This window comes from Diplotaxodon limnothrissa, linkage group LG23, assembly GCF_057381915.1.
Source record: "Diplotaxodon limnothrissa isolate DT_005_m linkage group LG23, D_limnothrissa_male_GT1.1, whole genome shotgun sequence".
NCBI classification, from domain to species: Eukaryota; Metazoa; Chordata; class Actinopteri; order Cichliformes; family Cichlidae; genus Diplotaxodon; species Diplotaxodon limnothrissa.
Genome location: NC_140617.1, coordinates 16144830 through 16159244, shown reverse-complemented (window position 1 = coordinate 16159244; position 14415 = coordinate 16144830). Strand labels below are relative to the sequence as shown.

The 14415-nt window shown below is 40.2% G+C and overlaps 1 protein-coding gene across 1 annotated transcript in view; it reads left to right on the top strand.

Moving 5' to 3' along the window:
- Nucleotides 1–14415, top strand: part of naaladl2 (N-acetylated alpha-linked acidic dipeptidase like 2) — a 341534-nt gene that overhangs the window by 261853 nt on the left and 65266 nt on the right. Inside the window, exon 12 of the mRNA XM_085348789.1 lies at nt 193–282. Within this exon, the coding sequence (XP_085204915.1) occupies nt 193–282 (90 nt within the window). The remainder of the gene's footprint in view (nt 1–192; nt 283–14415) is intronic.

Sequence of the window (14415 nt, the reverse complement as noted above, 5' to 3'; positions counted from 1 at the left end):
AAAAAAAACAAGTAACTGGAGGGAAAGGTGTCTTTTTTTATTATTATTATTTAATACTATGGAGAAACAAACAATTGTTGTCGCTCACTAACATGGAATGTTTCTCATACTTTAAAAAACGGGACATAGTAACTTTATCATCTTATATTTAAGACTTTTTTCTTCTCTTTTTATTCACCCCTTTTCTTTTAGACCACCAGTTTTCTGTCAGAGGCCCAGTTTTCTTCAGAGTCACCAGAAACCCTGGACCCACTTTTCAAGTTCCATGAGACCATTGCTAAGGTAGGACCATGTAATTATTTCTAATTCTAGCAAGAATTGCGACTGTTATGACGACTTTACCATGTAAGGCAGGATCTGTTGATTTGGGACATCTGTGCTACATATGGTATTTTCTACGCTGCGAATTTTGACAAAATTAGGAGACAAATGTAAAGAATATAAAGTTCTTCCAGTTGGAAAAAAAATGAAAAAGCATATACGTTCATGGTTTATCCTGACTTGGGAAGTGCTTGGTTAGGAATGTTGGTAAGCATAAAATCTGAAAGGTAGAACCCTATGTAAAGGAGTGTATAGTTTGATATCACTGAGTGCACTGCTGAAGAAAGGCCATGCCATAAATGTGGTTTAAACTTTCTTGTCCCAAATGAGATTATCTCCTCCATCAGAAATTGCTAAAATACTACACTGTAAGCTTGTCTGTGTTGAATGAACCTGGGATAACAACTTTTACTCAATGTCTAAGCGTTATGGAAAAATAGTTTAATCCTTTAATCAAATAGAGCCAAAACAAAAGGCAACAAAACAATCTCACTTGTAAGAGGAGAGAAAACAGACTCAAATTGTAGACATATACCAAGTGACAGACAATAAGCGAGCTGCACCACAGGGTTATAATGCTGGCTGCTGATGCCTGTGACAGTCCAGACAAGCCAGTTCACCATGCAACAAATGAGACATCCTTCATGTGTATATACATGCTGTGTGGCTTTCTGTTCACAAGATTCTCCCAATCAAAATAGTTGTCAGTCAAATATCATTTTATTAACAAAAACACAAACATTCTTATTATTATTACTGCAATAACCTTATCAGTATTGCTTGCTTTGTAAGGAAGGTTTAATTGGATTGGACAACTTTTGCAGTTGGAAAGAACAAACTGGGTCATTTTGCAAAAATTTGTTATTTATAATAATGTAAATTAATGTTAAATTTGATAATCCAACTACACATTTGTTTTTCACTTGTCTAGTTCATTGTTGTGGTGTAGGCTAAAGCCTATCCCAGGCCGTTCTCAAGGTGCAGCAGGTTGAGAGGCGGGATATACCCTGGACATGGTGCCAGTCTGTTGGAGGACTAACTCATTTTGATAATTAGCCCATTCTACTTTAAAGTCTTTAGCGTTGCATTACAGAATCTGATATCTGCTATGCTTCGAAACGGGTGGTGCATCATACATACAGGACAGGGGTGTCCGAACTCCGGCCCGCGGGCCAACTGCGGCCCGCGATCCATTTTTAATTGGCCCGCCAGTAATTTTATAAATAGAATAGAATATTGTCCGCACTTCAACTTTTGCTTGAGCGTATTGCACTTCTTAGTTTTAACACCAGGGGGAGCTTCTGTTGATCAAGGCAGTTGCTCCACCAAAAAGGACAATCACAGAAGAAATTTACCCCAAGTTACTAAACATGGCAGAACCAAAGAAGCGAAAGGTAGAAAGTGAATGCAGAAAATTTCAGACACGTTGGGAGAGTGAATATTTCTTCAGAGAATTCAAGGGGACGTGTGTCTGTTTGATCTGCACTGAAACTGTGGCGGTTATGAAAGTATAATGTACGACGCCATTATGAAACCAAACATCAGGCCTATGCATCCTACACTGGTGCTGAGCGAGAGCAGAAATTAAAGCAAATGGTAGCTGTCCTGCAGGGTCAGCAACAGTATTTTTTTCGTGCTCAAAAGGTCCAGGAAAAGGCTCCAATAGCCAGCTATGAGGTCGACCAACTCATCGCAAGACATGGCAAGCCTTTTTCAGATGGAGACCTCATAAAACACGGCCTCGTTAAAGTCACCGAAATAATGTGGAAAAAGTGCAGGACTTCAACAACGTCAGCATGTCCACAGATACAGTTGTGCGATGCATTGAAGACTCGTCGGCCAACATTAAACTGCAACTGTCTGATAAAGCTGTGCTTTTGATTTTTACTCCATCGCATGCGATGAGAGCACCGATGCCACAGACACCGCAAAGCTGCAAATTTTTTGCGGGGAGTGGACGAGAGCACGAGCGCTTTAGGTGAGTAAAAAATATATTCCACCGTACCCGTGTGTTAATGTGCAGGTACACATGCTTCAAATATCAATAATGCGCATCAATTCTGTCACTACCCTGCTTTTGCGCACCACTTTCTTATATGCGTTTTTCTTGTTAACACAAGTACACGCAAGTACACGCCGCTGTGCACAGCGCACGCAGACGCAAAGAAGTCAGCTGATCTCATCTGATGCAGATTTGCTCCTTGATCAAGTGACATTTGTCCGGATTTTTAGCACGAGTGGCGATCAGCACCGCGGCTGGATGGCCCGATTTACATACCCAGCGCAGCTGATACTCACCAGAATAATTTACTAAGATTATATGGACTCCTGTTATTAAGTCCAGTTCAGTCTGTTAATGTTGATAACGGTTTCAAACAACGTTAATAGTGTTGCTAAGCCTAATAACTTAAATAACAAACTTGAAATGTACCCGTCCCATTTTCCCCTGTTTTTTCTCTGTACTGTAAATCTTCTGTCTAAGAAGAAATCTGAGGCTGCTGTTCTGAGAATGAGCTACCAAAGCTTTTTCTGAATAAGTCAATAAAGATCCATTTATGGAAAGCTGTGATGAAAGTAGTTTTGTCTTTAATTATATTCAACAATATAACATATTCAGCCACTTTTAAGTGATTTTTCTAACTTTAATACACTAAAGTTAAGATTATATACCTAATTTCTTGTAAGTGGCCCAGCCCCTCCTATATTTTTATGTATGTGGCCCTCAGTGAAAAAAGTTTGGACACCCCTGATGCAGGAAAACTGGTACCAGGCTTCTGCTGTTGCTAGGCAGCTGCAAAGCCAGCTGCTGTCAGTCACTTAGCTGGTGTAGCAAATGAAATTAGCAGGGTCATTAGCTAAGTAAAGCATAAAAAGTCACAATCCATTTTAGCTGCAACAGTCAATGCCCAGCATCTATTGATATTTACTGGAGATGAGCAGGCTTTGCAGGAACAATCACTTTATGTTCAGTTCCTCAGTACAGCAGATCTAATGAAGCCCTGACTCTGAAGAAAAAAGCAAAAGCAGAGATGTGGTTTCACATCTTTGAAAATATGCACATTCAGGGCAGCTTGCCAGAAAGTAAAAAAGGCAACTTGAGGTTAAATGCACTGCATGTTTATCCACAGCCATCCCTTGTGATTGCAGCCTTCCTTTCTTGTTCTTTTGCTATAGTTGTGACATATTTTTTCCTCTACAATGACACCTCTGTAAAAGTCAGAATAAATTCACACTGCTTATATAAGATGTTGCCAAATTAGGATTTCCATCTCAGCTAACAGGACCTTTTTAAAATAGCCCTTGCTGTTAGGAGGAACACTCTCATTGCTTATAAATGCCACCAGCTTACCATAGCTATCACCGCTGTGGTAAGCTGTCACAGCATACAAATTACGTAAGGCACAGTGACATTTTCATTATCTTTTATGGAGCCCAGCTCTAAATGAAGACACTTCATTTTGTTATGTCCCTACCTTGGCACCTCATATGTGAGAAATTACACTTAGTTTACAAGTACCACCCTGGCAGAACTGTAGTAGCTCGTCCTACTCCTGTGTAGGTTTGTTCTCTGTAAACAAAATACATTTTTATTCTTTGATGCAGAGAGTGGAGATGGAACCAGATAGAAGCAGACAAATAACTGAAATCACTGGCATTTACATAGGTTGATTATTTTATGATTATTTGTCTTGACTGTGTTTATTGTCACAGTGTAAAGCTTGATGTGGAAATCGCACGCAGACAGAAAAACCTGGTGCAATGCTGTGTCTCAATGGGGATTGCCATAAACGGATTACCAGATGTGTGTGCCTGGAAATTATATCTAGATTTATGAGTTAAGTTTATTACTGACTATTTATTACTAATTATTTCCTGCAGCTCCTGGGTAATAGAAGTCTTCTAAAAAAGAAGAAGAAGAAAAAAAGCAACTACAGCTCATTTTCTTCTTTCATTTCACAAAAGCATAACAACCACAGTGCCCCAGTTAGTATAATGATAAATGATGAAATGAATTATTGTCCATTTAAAACCATACACAGCTGCGATTTCTATGATGGAAAGGGACACCAGAGAATCATTGTATGACAGAGAGATTAACATAAAGCTTAAACGCAAAAAGACTGAATGCAATTTTGTCTTTTTTCATTCTTTTTATGCTTTCAAAAAGCTGGAACTCTATTTCTGCAGTTATTTAACTGCCAACAGTTGATACTGCATTATCTAAATTCAGCTCAAATGTAAGCAAAACAGGTTTGAATGGTGAGTGTGTGGTCATTTGTGCATGTGTGTGTACCGGCAGCGTAAGGTGTCATTGTTCACAGTGCAGGTGACCTTCATGTCCATCCCATCCCTGCTGGATGGTGATTGCTCGCCTAAAAAGCACCTGGTTGGCAGCTCATTTTTCTCCCTTGATTTTCATTCAACAGCACCTCTTCCATTCATCTGGACAAAAACGGTGGAAACTTACTGACCTTAAAAACAAATACCAAACAATAATGGCAGGTCATTCTTGTGGTTCGGCGTGTTTCACGGTATTGCAGCATGCTTCATATCACCTCCAACTTTATCCACAGTTGTGGGTTGACACAGATACTGGCTTGGGTCAATAAGTTTCACTTTATAACGACTAAATAAGTACTCTCTCATGTGAGTTACTGTACTTTTGCAAACACAATGGAAAAGGTCACAGATCGGCTTTTATTAAGTGTTAATTTATGTCTTTCACTGAGCAGCAGAGCTTTCTAGGTCTCGCATTGTTCTGTATGCTTCCTACCGCTAAGACCAGGTGTCCCAGAAACATTTTTCTTAGAGAAACTCGAGGCAATGAGATACACTGAGAGGAAATGAACTTACACACTGACAGCTGAATGTTTTTTTAGATGTATAACACTGCATAACACAATGATGCGAGGTTGTAAAGTCAGTGGAAGTATAGAACTTTACAAACCATTTCACATGTAGACCGCATGCTTGAAAATGAAGTTTGACATTGTGACAGTAGCATAACTGTGTTTGATGACTGATGTGCTCCACTGGCAGGGGAGATAACACATATGCCAAATGTTTCCTAGCTTACTCATTCCCCACTTTTTGGAGAGGAAGGCTGATGGTAAGATGACCTGGAGGAGAAACAAGTTGAGGTTTGGGTTAGGAAAAGTGATCCACATGTCGCTTAAGCATGTTTTACTGCCTTCCCACATACTTGTTTCCGCTATCACTTTCCACTATATTACAGGGCGACCGTGGTTCAGGGGATTGGGAAGCTCATCTTGTAACCGGAAGGTTGCTGGTTTGATCCCTAGCTCTGTCTGTCTTGGTCGTTGTGTCCTTGGGCAAGACACTTCACCTACTGGTGATGGCCAGATGGTGCGATATGGCATCCTCGCTTCTGTCAGTCTGCCCCAGGACAGCTGTGGCTACAACTGTGGTTTGCCTCCACCAGAGAGTGAGTCAATAGTGGAATTGTAAAGCGCTTTGAGGGCCTCGAAAAGCGCTATATAAATGCAATCCATTATTATTATTATTATTATCATCCTGTTTGCTAGTTTTTAGTTCCAGTGGTCAGATTTGACCTTTCTCTGCTTTAGTTTCAGCCTCCTACAATAAATGATGTCACAATGTAGCTTTAAATGTTTTTTATAACGTCCACTTCTATTACTTGAAGTTCTCCAGTTGTCTTTAAAACCAGCAGTTGTAATTACGCTCGCTTTCTCAATCAACTCATCCTGGCCAATTTGCCCTAACCGCTTTCCTCGCCTGTACTACTGGAAATGTTTTTTAAGTTTTTTGCACAGTCACGTAAATTGTTAAGCTTGTAATTATACCTTTAAAATGCTGCACACTTGTGTGCAGTTATCCTAAATGATTCAACCAGTATGCCAGTTAAATTTAGGCGGTGATGTTCCGGGAGGAAAAGGGTCACATCTAATGTGCTTTTAAGAATGACAAACGGTTAGGTTGCACTTCATGGTTGTAACAAAAGGAGGGTGTGAGGACAATTGTACACACACAGAAAATCTAAAGTAGGAGTATTGCAGTTTTCTGCATTTTAGATGGACAGACAAGATTTTTTTAAGTGCTTATATGAAGAAAAAAAATGTTAAAGGTCTTTGAAACCCAGTGACTCACCTACCCAGTGAGCAACAATCAAATGGTCAAATATTTGGGCACATCAGTGGTTTAAACCCTGGAGTGGATATCTCTGCCCTGTGTTTTCAGACATTTAGAGAAAGAAATCTTCCCAGCTGACAATTCATGCCGAACATTCAGGTTTGTTTCGTACTTACCCTTTATTTTTTATCACATAGACAGAAAAAAAAAGTTTTTATTTACAGATGAGTCCTGTAATCTCTGGCAAAGCTCGTCCGTGTCTATGAGGAAGGTTGCAGCCATGGTGGGCGGAGGAGAAATAGCGCTGTCATTTGGCCTTAATCATCACATCCTTGGAGATCAGGCAAAGTGCCAGATGTTATTTGTGCAGGTTGTAAAATGAAGGGAGAGAGAGAGAGAGGGGAAGAGAGGGAGAGAAGGCCAAAAGTACACTGACACAACATGTCATCATGAAGGGCAAATAGGAGGAGGCAGAGATGTTATTCTCCATGTTAAATATTCAGACTGGGAGAGGAATACAGAAAGGCAGAGAAGTCTGTGACCTCTTTTGGACTTGTGTGTATGTTTGTGTGCCTGGACTTATGTTGTGAAGAAATGAAGCCATTGTGGTGACCAAACGCCCCTCATCGGGTCAAAGTCTTTATGAACAAAATCATTCAAATATGGGTGAAAACATACAAGACGAGGTTAGGATGAGCACACGTTACAGATATGGTAAGTTACCAGGAAAAGAATGTATATCACTGTAATGTCCTTTTGAGTATAGGGAACAGGAAAGTGTGTGTGTGTGTGTGTGTGTGTGTGTGTGTGTGTGTGTGTGTGTGTGTGTGTGTGTGTGTGTGTGTGTGTGTGTGTGTTTTTTCCGAAATGTCAGCAAGTCTGCAAGAGACATGGAGACACAAACACTTTTGCATATCTTGTAGTTATAATGAACAAAGTTTTTAATAACAAAAAAACATACTTAGTTTTTGTGCCAACTGATTCTACTAATAGTAATACCTGCATGTTGTCTATGTCAAATATTCTGATCAATTTATTTACTTATTGTTTGTTAAATAAATCACATGTCCTTCAACATTGTGAAGCACACACAAAAAATGGTCACTCGGCTGAAAATCAAATCAACAGAAATCTCAAGATAATCCTAATCGTTTCTCTTGTTTTGTCACCATCATACAGCAGAACAAATAAGATTATGCCTGTGAGGACATTAGTGCATTGCACCAGCAAATAGCAAGTCATCTCAGGACAAAACAAATTACTTACAGCAATAATATGACTTCAGAAAGCTGGGGTCAGGGTGCTCACTGGGTTGAACAGGCACCTCATATGTTATAAGGCTATTGCAGATGCCTGGGTTTGAATTTGCTCATGGCCATTTGCTGTGCGTCTTCCCAGTGCTCTCTCTCTCTCTCTCTCTTTCTTCTCTCTCCTAGCTTTCCTTTTAAGAAAGCACTCCCCAAAAATACTTAAAAGAAAGCTGGGGTCATTTTAAGGCAGAATCCTAAGTGTGCCCAAAGATAGATGGCTAAAAGACAAATGAGCTCACTTTCCATTCCAGTGTGACAGGGCAGAATTTGTATTTGCTTCAAATAGAATTAATTATTCCTTAAAATCATAGAGTTCAGTCAGAATGAACATTCAATCCTTAAAATTGAGTGGCTCTAAAAGAGAATAGGGTTGAATGAAGACAGAAAAATAGCTCATGGCAACAACACGTCTTGGACATTAGCTGATATACATCTGATATACAGTCTCACTACAATGCAGTAGGTTGAGCTGGTGTCACAAAATGAGAAAATGAATGTTTGTATGTGTCATGTTCTTCTGTTTAACAATTGCAGATATGAATATGTATTTTTTCTTTCTCTCTTCTTATTGCATCAGTGTTTTATCGTCTTTCTCTGTGTATCATTCTCTCTGTTTTATCCTCACAGCAACACCGAACCACCTCCTGACTCTCTATGGAATGGTGCATGTGCATTGTTAGTGTTGTAGCTCAGGGACTTTGCCTATGCTCTGTGTCCCTGAACTCATTTGTCAAATGCGGTTTTGGACACAGCTTGGTTGGAAGGGCTGAGGGTGGCAGGTGGCAACAGAATGCATCTTTCACTTTCTTTGTTCTTTCTCTCCTCTGCCTCCCTTGGCCTCTAAGTGTGCAGTGCTCTCAGAGTAGCACATTTTTTAAACGTGGTCTTGTATACAAGCTGGAGTCCTCTGAGTTGGCAAAGCATGGCAGGCGTTGATCAGGCCAAGGACATGTAGCAGGTCCCTGCTGCACAGTGCTAGGTTTGCGTCAAACAGCCATATACTTTACATGTGCAGTAGGTATAAAAGTGTAAATAGAAATGTGATGTTTGCCTCAAGAAAAGAAAATTTTTACTCGGCCATTTTAATCCTTGCACTTTAAACACTTCAACCCAGTTTTGTTTTGGATCTTAATAATCGCTGCGGTTAGCAACGCTTTCCTGTGAATTCTTAAAAAAATGTTGATTTCCCACATCTGACCATGTGGATTTGTTTTCCTAAATCTAACTTAATCTTAACCACAGAGAAAAAAAGTATGTCCACAAACTGAGGGCAAGGTTGTTAAATGCTGCTGAAGGCAGTGATGTGCTTTCCATGTAAATTAAGTGAGCCGTTAATGTTGTTACAGGCCTGCAAAATGTTTTCAGTGCAAGTCTTCGCTAACATCCAGAGCATCAAGTGTTGTTATCTTATCAAAGCTGTTCTTTCACACATCCAGAACATTTTTGTCCCTTTTTTGTGAACAAGTAAAAACAAAACAAAATGCAACAGAGCTGCAAAAGAGCAATAAACTTCTTCTGGCCAATGTATGTGTGACTTACTCCCCAACGATCCCTAATTTAGATTTTGTCTCTCTTAAAAAGAGGGCTGATCTCTCAGTGCAGAAAAGCTAAAGGAAACTATGTTTGCATCTCTGTGACATCAAACATCTCTGATGCCCTAGGATGACAAAGAACTAACACAACATGAACTGAGATGTGTCATATTTTTGTATCTTCTCTTCTTAATATTAGTAGTAGTAGTAGTAGTGGTAAGCAGTATTATGTTAGCAGTTGTCATTAGAGTGTTATCATAGCTGCAGTCAGTTTAAATCAAATCCTGAGATGTGCAAGTGCGGACCAAAACAACCACACCAAGACCCTTTGCAGGAGGTCATCTTGGTGCAAATAACTATGAAATGATGTCTTCCAGTATTCCAGAACATAGCACCTTCTTCCTGTATTTACTTTTCTTGGTCCCGCCCCAGACACATCTGGCCAATGAGCAGACATACTATAATATTCTCACGTGGTTTATAGTCATGCATTTTGGTTCACTTGGAGTTCACCTGGATTTTTCTCTGTGTGAAAATAAACCAAGTAAAAAAGAAGCGACGAGCTACAAACCCATCAACTGATTTGGATTGGTAAACATTTATATGTGACATTATTCAAGACATTTTTTTCTTCCCAAGACACATGGAATGTGCACTGTATGTGGGGCAAGTGTCAGATTAAACACTGGTGATACTAATAAGGATAGAACAGACATGCAGGCTGGAAAACTGGCAAACTGGGGGACGTAAACCTGACAGGAGTGCACAACTACAGCAGATTAAGAAAAAAGAAAGCAGAAATAAGAAAAAGTATGAGCACAAAAAATCATTATTGTTAGTAGTAGCAGTAGTAGTTTCACACCTATATATCACTGGAATTAATTTGTTGTCCTTGTCTTGGAGTGAAACACAAACAGAAACACAGAGGGCAGTAAAAAAAGAAGATAGGCAGGGAGACAGGAAGGGTAGATGGTAATAGAACAAACAGGCCCAGAAATGAAGAGTGGGACAGAGGGAGAATGAGAAAACTGCAGATAAGCCTGCAAATATAGATGGAGGTGATGGTGATGAAGACTAAATGTCCCTCCCAGAGAGACATTGATTGGTGAGAGGAAATGAAGACAGAATGACTTAACATAATACACAAGATCAGACACGCAAATAAAGATGTGTCAGGAGCCAGATAGACGAGTAAAAATGAAAATAATAAACAGAGAGAAGAAGATGGCACGTATACGAAGGTTGCAAAAAGTTGGCAGAAAGAGTTAAATATGCTGGGGAGAGATTCTGATTCATGGAGTTAAGGAGATGAATAGGAAAGGTATTTAATACATTTTATTTCCAGGTCTGGGCTCATGTGTCTTCTTTATTGAATTCTGTCATCTTTACTTAACATCCATTTCTCATTGCTGCCAAAGAGCACAAATACCACGAGATGTGATCAGTAAAGGAAGTTGAGAACTTTATGTGAGAAAGTTAATCTGAAGGTGATGCTTTCATGATCTCATACACAACAGAAAAGAGGGTACAGTAGTAGATTAGAAAGGAAGGAGGAAGAAGGAAGACAGCAAATGTTATTGGGAATAAAAACTCTTGTCATGTAATCATGACCGTTATTCAGGGTTTCTTAAGGTTTCCATCAAAGTTTATATTCTTCTGGACGTCACCAAGAAGTTGTGGTGTGACATTATTAAAACACGGGATAAAAAGGTTCAGACTTCAAATTGACCCTTTGAAAACCCTGCCAGATGTCCATAGAAATGCAGACCTTCTGTAAACAGGTATTTGTGAGTATATGAATCAAAAGCGTTCAGAGTCCAAATTAATGTAACTGTATGCTGGAAATGCAGAGGAGATTTTCAAGAGTCAGACCCTGAACCCTCGGGCAGTTCCGGCAACATCGCGATTTATAATTATCACAGGAGAAAAATGTGTTTTTGACATGCAGCCTAGAGTCTAACTGCAAATTGCTGTGGAGGGAAATACGTATTAAATATATACAAATATTTTGAATCTGATGCTCACTAATTGGTGCCACATAAGACTTCTGCAAGTTGCAGCAGTTGTGAAGCTCTGTTTGGCATATTCATGCGGGATCTAATAATCACGTTTTTTCAGACTGAGTCTCATTTTGCATATTGAACCTGTTGGTTTAGTTAGATAATCCATGGATTAGTTTCTGTTCATTCGACAGATTAATAGTTTGGAAGCCCATTGGTACAGTGGGGCAAAAAAGTATTTAGTCAGCCACCGATTGTGCAAGTTCCCCCACTTAAAATGATGACAGAGGTCAGTAATTTGCACCAGAGGTACACTTCAACTGTGAGAGACAGAATGTGAAAAAAAAATCCATGAATTCACATGGTAGGATTTGTAAAGAATTTATTCGTAAATCAGGGTGGAAAATAAGTATTTGGTCAATAACAAAAATACAACTCAATACTTTGTAACATAACCTTTGTTGGCAATAACAGAGGTCAAACGTTTACTATAGGTCTTTACCAGGTTTGCACACACAGTAGCTGGTATTTTGGCCCATTCCTCCATGCAGATCTTCTCGAGAGCAGTGATGTTTTGGGGCTGTCGCCGAGCAACACGGACTTTCAACTCCCGCCACAGATTTTCTATGGGGTTGAGGTCTGGAGACTGGCTAGGCCACTCCAGGACTTTCAAATGCTTCTTACGGAGCCACTCCTTTGTTGCCCGGGCGGTGTGTTTTGGATCATTGTCATGTTGGAAGACCCAGCCTCGTTTCATCTTCAAAGTTCTCACTGATGGAAGGAGGTTTTGGCTCAAAATCTCACGATACATGGCCCCATTCATTCTGTCCTTAACACGGATCAGTCGTCCTGTCCCCTTGGCAGAAAAACAGCCCCATAGCATGATGTTTCCACCCCCATGCTTCACAGTAGGTATGGTGTTCTTGGGATGCAACTCAGTATTCTTCTTCCTCCAAACACGACGAGTTGAGTTTATACCAAAAAGTTCTACTTTGGTTTCATCTGACCACATGACATTCTCCCAATCCTCTGCTGTATCATCCATGTGCTCTCTGGCAAACTTCAGACGGGCCTGGACATGCACTGGCTTCAGCAGTGGAACACGTCTGGCACTGCGGGATTTGATTCCCTGCCGTTGTAGTGTGTTACTGATGGTGATCTTTGTTACTTTGGTCCCAGCTCTCTGCAGGTCATTCACCAGGTCCCCCCGTGTGGTTCTGGGATCTTTGCTCACCGTTCTCATGATCATTTTGACCCCACGGGATGAGATCTTGCGTGGAGCCCCAGATCGAGGCAGATTATCAGTGGTCTTGTATGTCTTCCATTTTCTGATGATTGCTCCCACAGTTGATTTTTTCACACCAAGCTGCTTGCCTATTGTAGATTCACTCTTCCCAGTCTGGTGCAGGTCTACAATACTTTTCCTGGTGTCCTTCGAAAGCTCTTTGGTCTTGGCCATGGCGGAGTTTGGAGTCTGACTGTTTGAGGCTGTGGACAGGTGTCTTTTATACAGATGATGAGTTCAAACACGTGCCATTCATACAGGTAACGAGTGGGGGACAGAAAAGCTTCTTACAGAAGACGTTACAGGTCTGTGAGAGCCAGAGATTTTCCTTGTTTGAGGTGACCAAATACTTATTTTCCACCCTAATTTACGAATAAATTCTTTACAAATCCTACCATGTGAATTCATGGATTTATTTTTCACATTCTGTCTCTCACAGTTGAAGTGTACCTCTGGTGCAAATTACTGACCTCTGTCATCATTTTAAGTGGGGGAACTTGCACAATCAGTGGCTGACTAAATACTTTTTTGCCCCACTGTATACAGATTTTGTCTTTCAAAACAGACTGCTCTTATTGGACATCAACCTGTTTCCACTAGAAAATGTTAGTCATTTTCATGGCACTTTCATTCCTGTAGTCATGACTGAGAACCTTGTCACTAATTCGACAAAGGTAGTCAGATTATTCTTCAGGAAAGATGGGTTTTGCGTCTGTGTGTAATGCAGTTGCTTGTCAGCCCTGTCCACTGCTTTTTCGATAAATGCTCGAGAACAAAGGAACATTAAAGCACCCATATAATAGAGATTACAGCAGAGCAAAAAGGAGGAGGGAAAACAGAGGCTTTTCCATCCACTAAGATCAAAGCCTTGGCTTGTGTTGATAGATTGGGCTTATCTCTGTGCTGTTGCTTGTTAAGGCTAAGGGGCTTTTTGGAGATAAGATTCGCCCTTCTGAGGCACTCACTCAGACTTTCCCCAGGGGTCACCAGCGAACAAACAATTAGCGTGGTCGGTAGCTCTAAATGTATTTCAGACTATGCCCAGTGCTACTACTGGAAGCACATATACTGTCAACTCTTATGTGTCGCATACCTCTGATTATCCACAACATAATCTTCCTAAACATCCAAGGTTTCATTCGACTTACCTACCACAGCAATCTTTGACAGCTTAGCTGGAGCGACGTCATCAGCACCTCCTCCCCCCCCCCCCAACTATTTTGCTGGTAATACCTGAAACGAGTAAAGAAAATCAACAGCCTATTTGTGCAAGATAATTGGGGGTGGGGGCTATATTGGTTGGGTCTGATTATTGGGGGGGGTCATAACCCCCCTAACCCCCCTGGAAATTACGCCCCTGAGTGACGTCTAAGAGGAATGCATTGCACAAAACAACAAATCGTGAAAATTATAGAATTATTACATTTGCTGGATGTTCTTGTTTTTGTAGCAAATAAACCATCAATGTAACAGAAAGCAATTTATTTAATAACTAAACATAATAAATTCAATTTGCATTTTTGGTGAGTTTTTTCTGTTTTTCAAATTGCATACAGAAAAAAAATATTGGATCATTCTTAGTTGAAAAAATTAAAATATTATCAACAAAAACATGACAATTAGTAACGTTGCTGTACCACCTCTGGCTTTTATATTGTCCTGAACTAATTTAAGCGTCTACCTGTTCATTAATTGCTGAGGTAATGATTGCCATATCTCCGAGTCGTTTAGCTGACACGCAACTCCTTATATCATAAATGAGTGGGAAAATTTGCTTGTGTTTTTTCAGGCAGTCATCTTTATATTTTTTCCCCTGAACAGCACCAGACAAAGGTTGCAGCATAATCTCCATGACC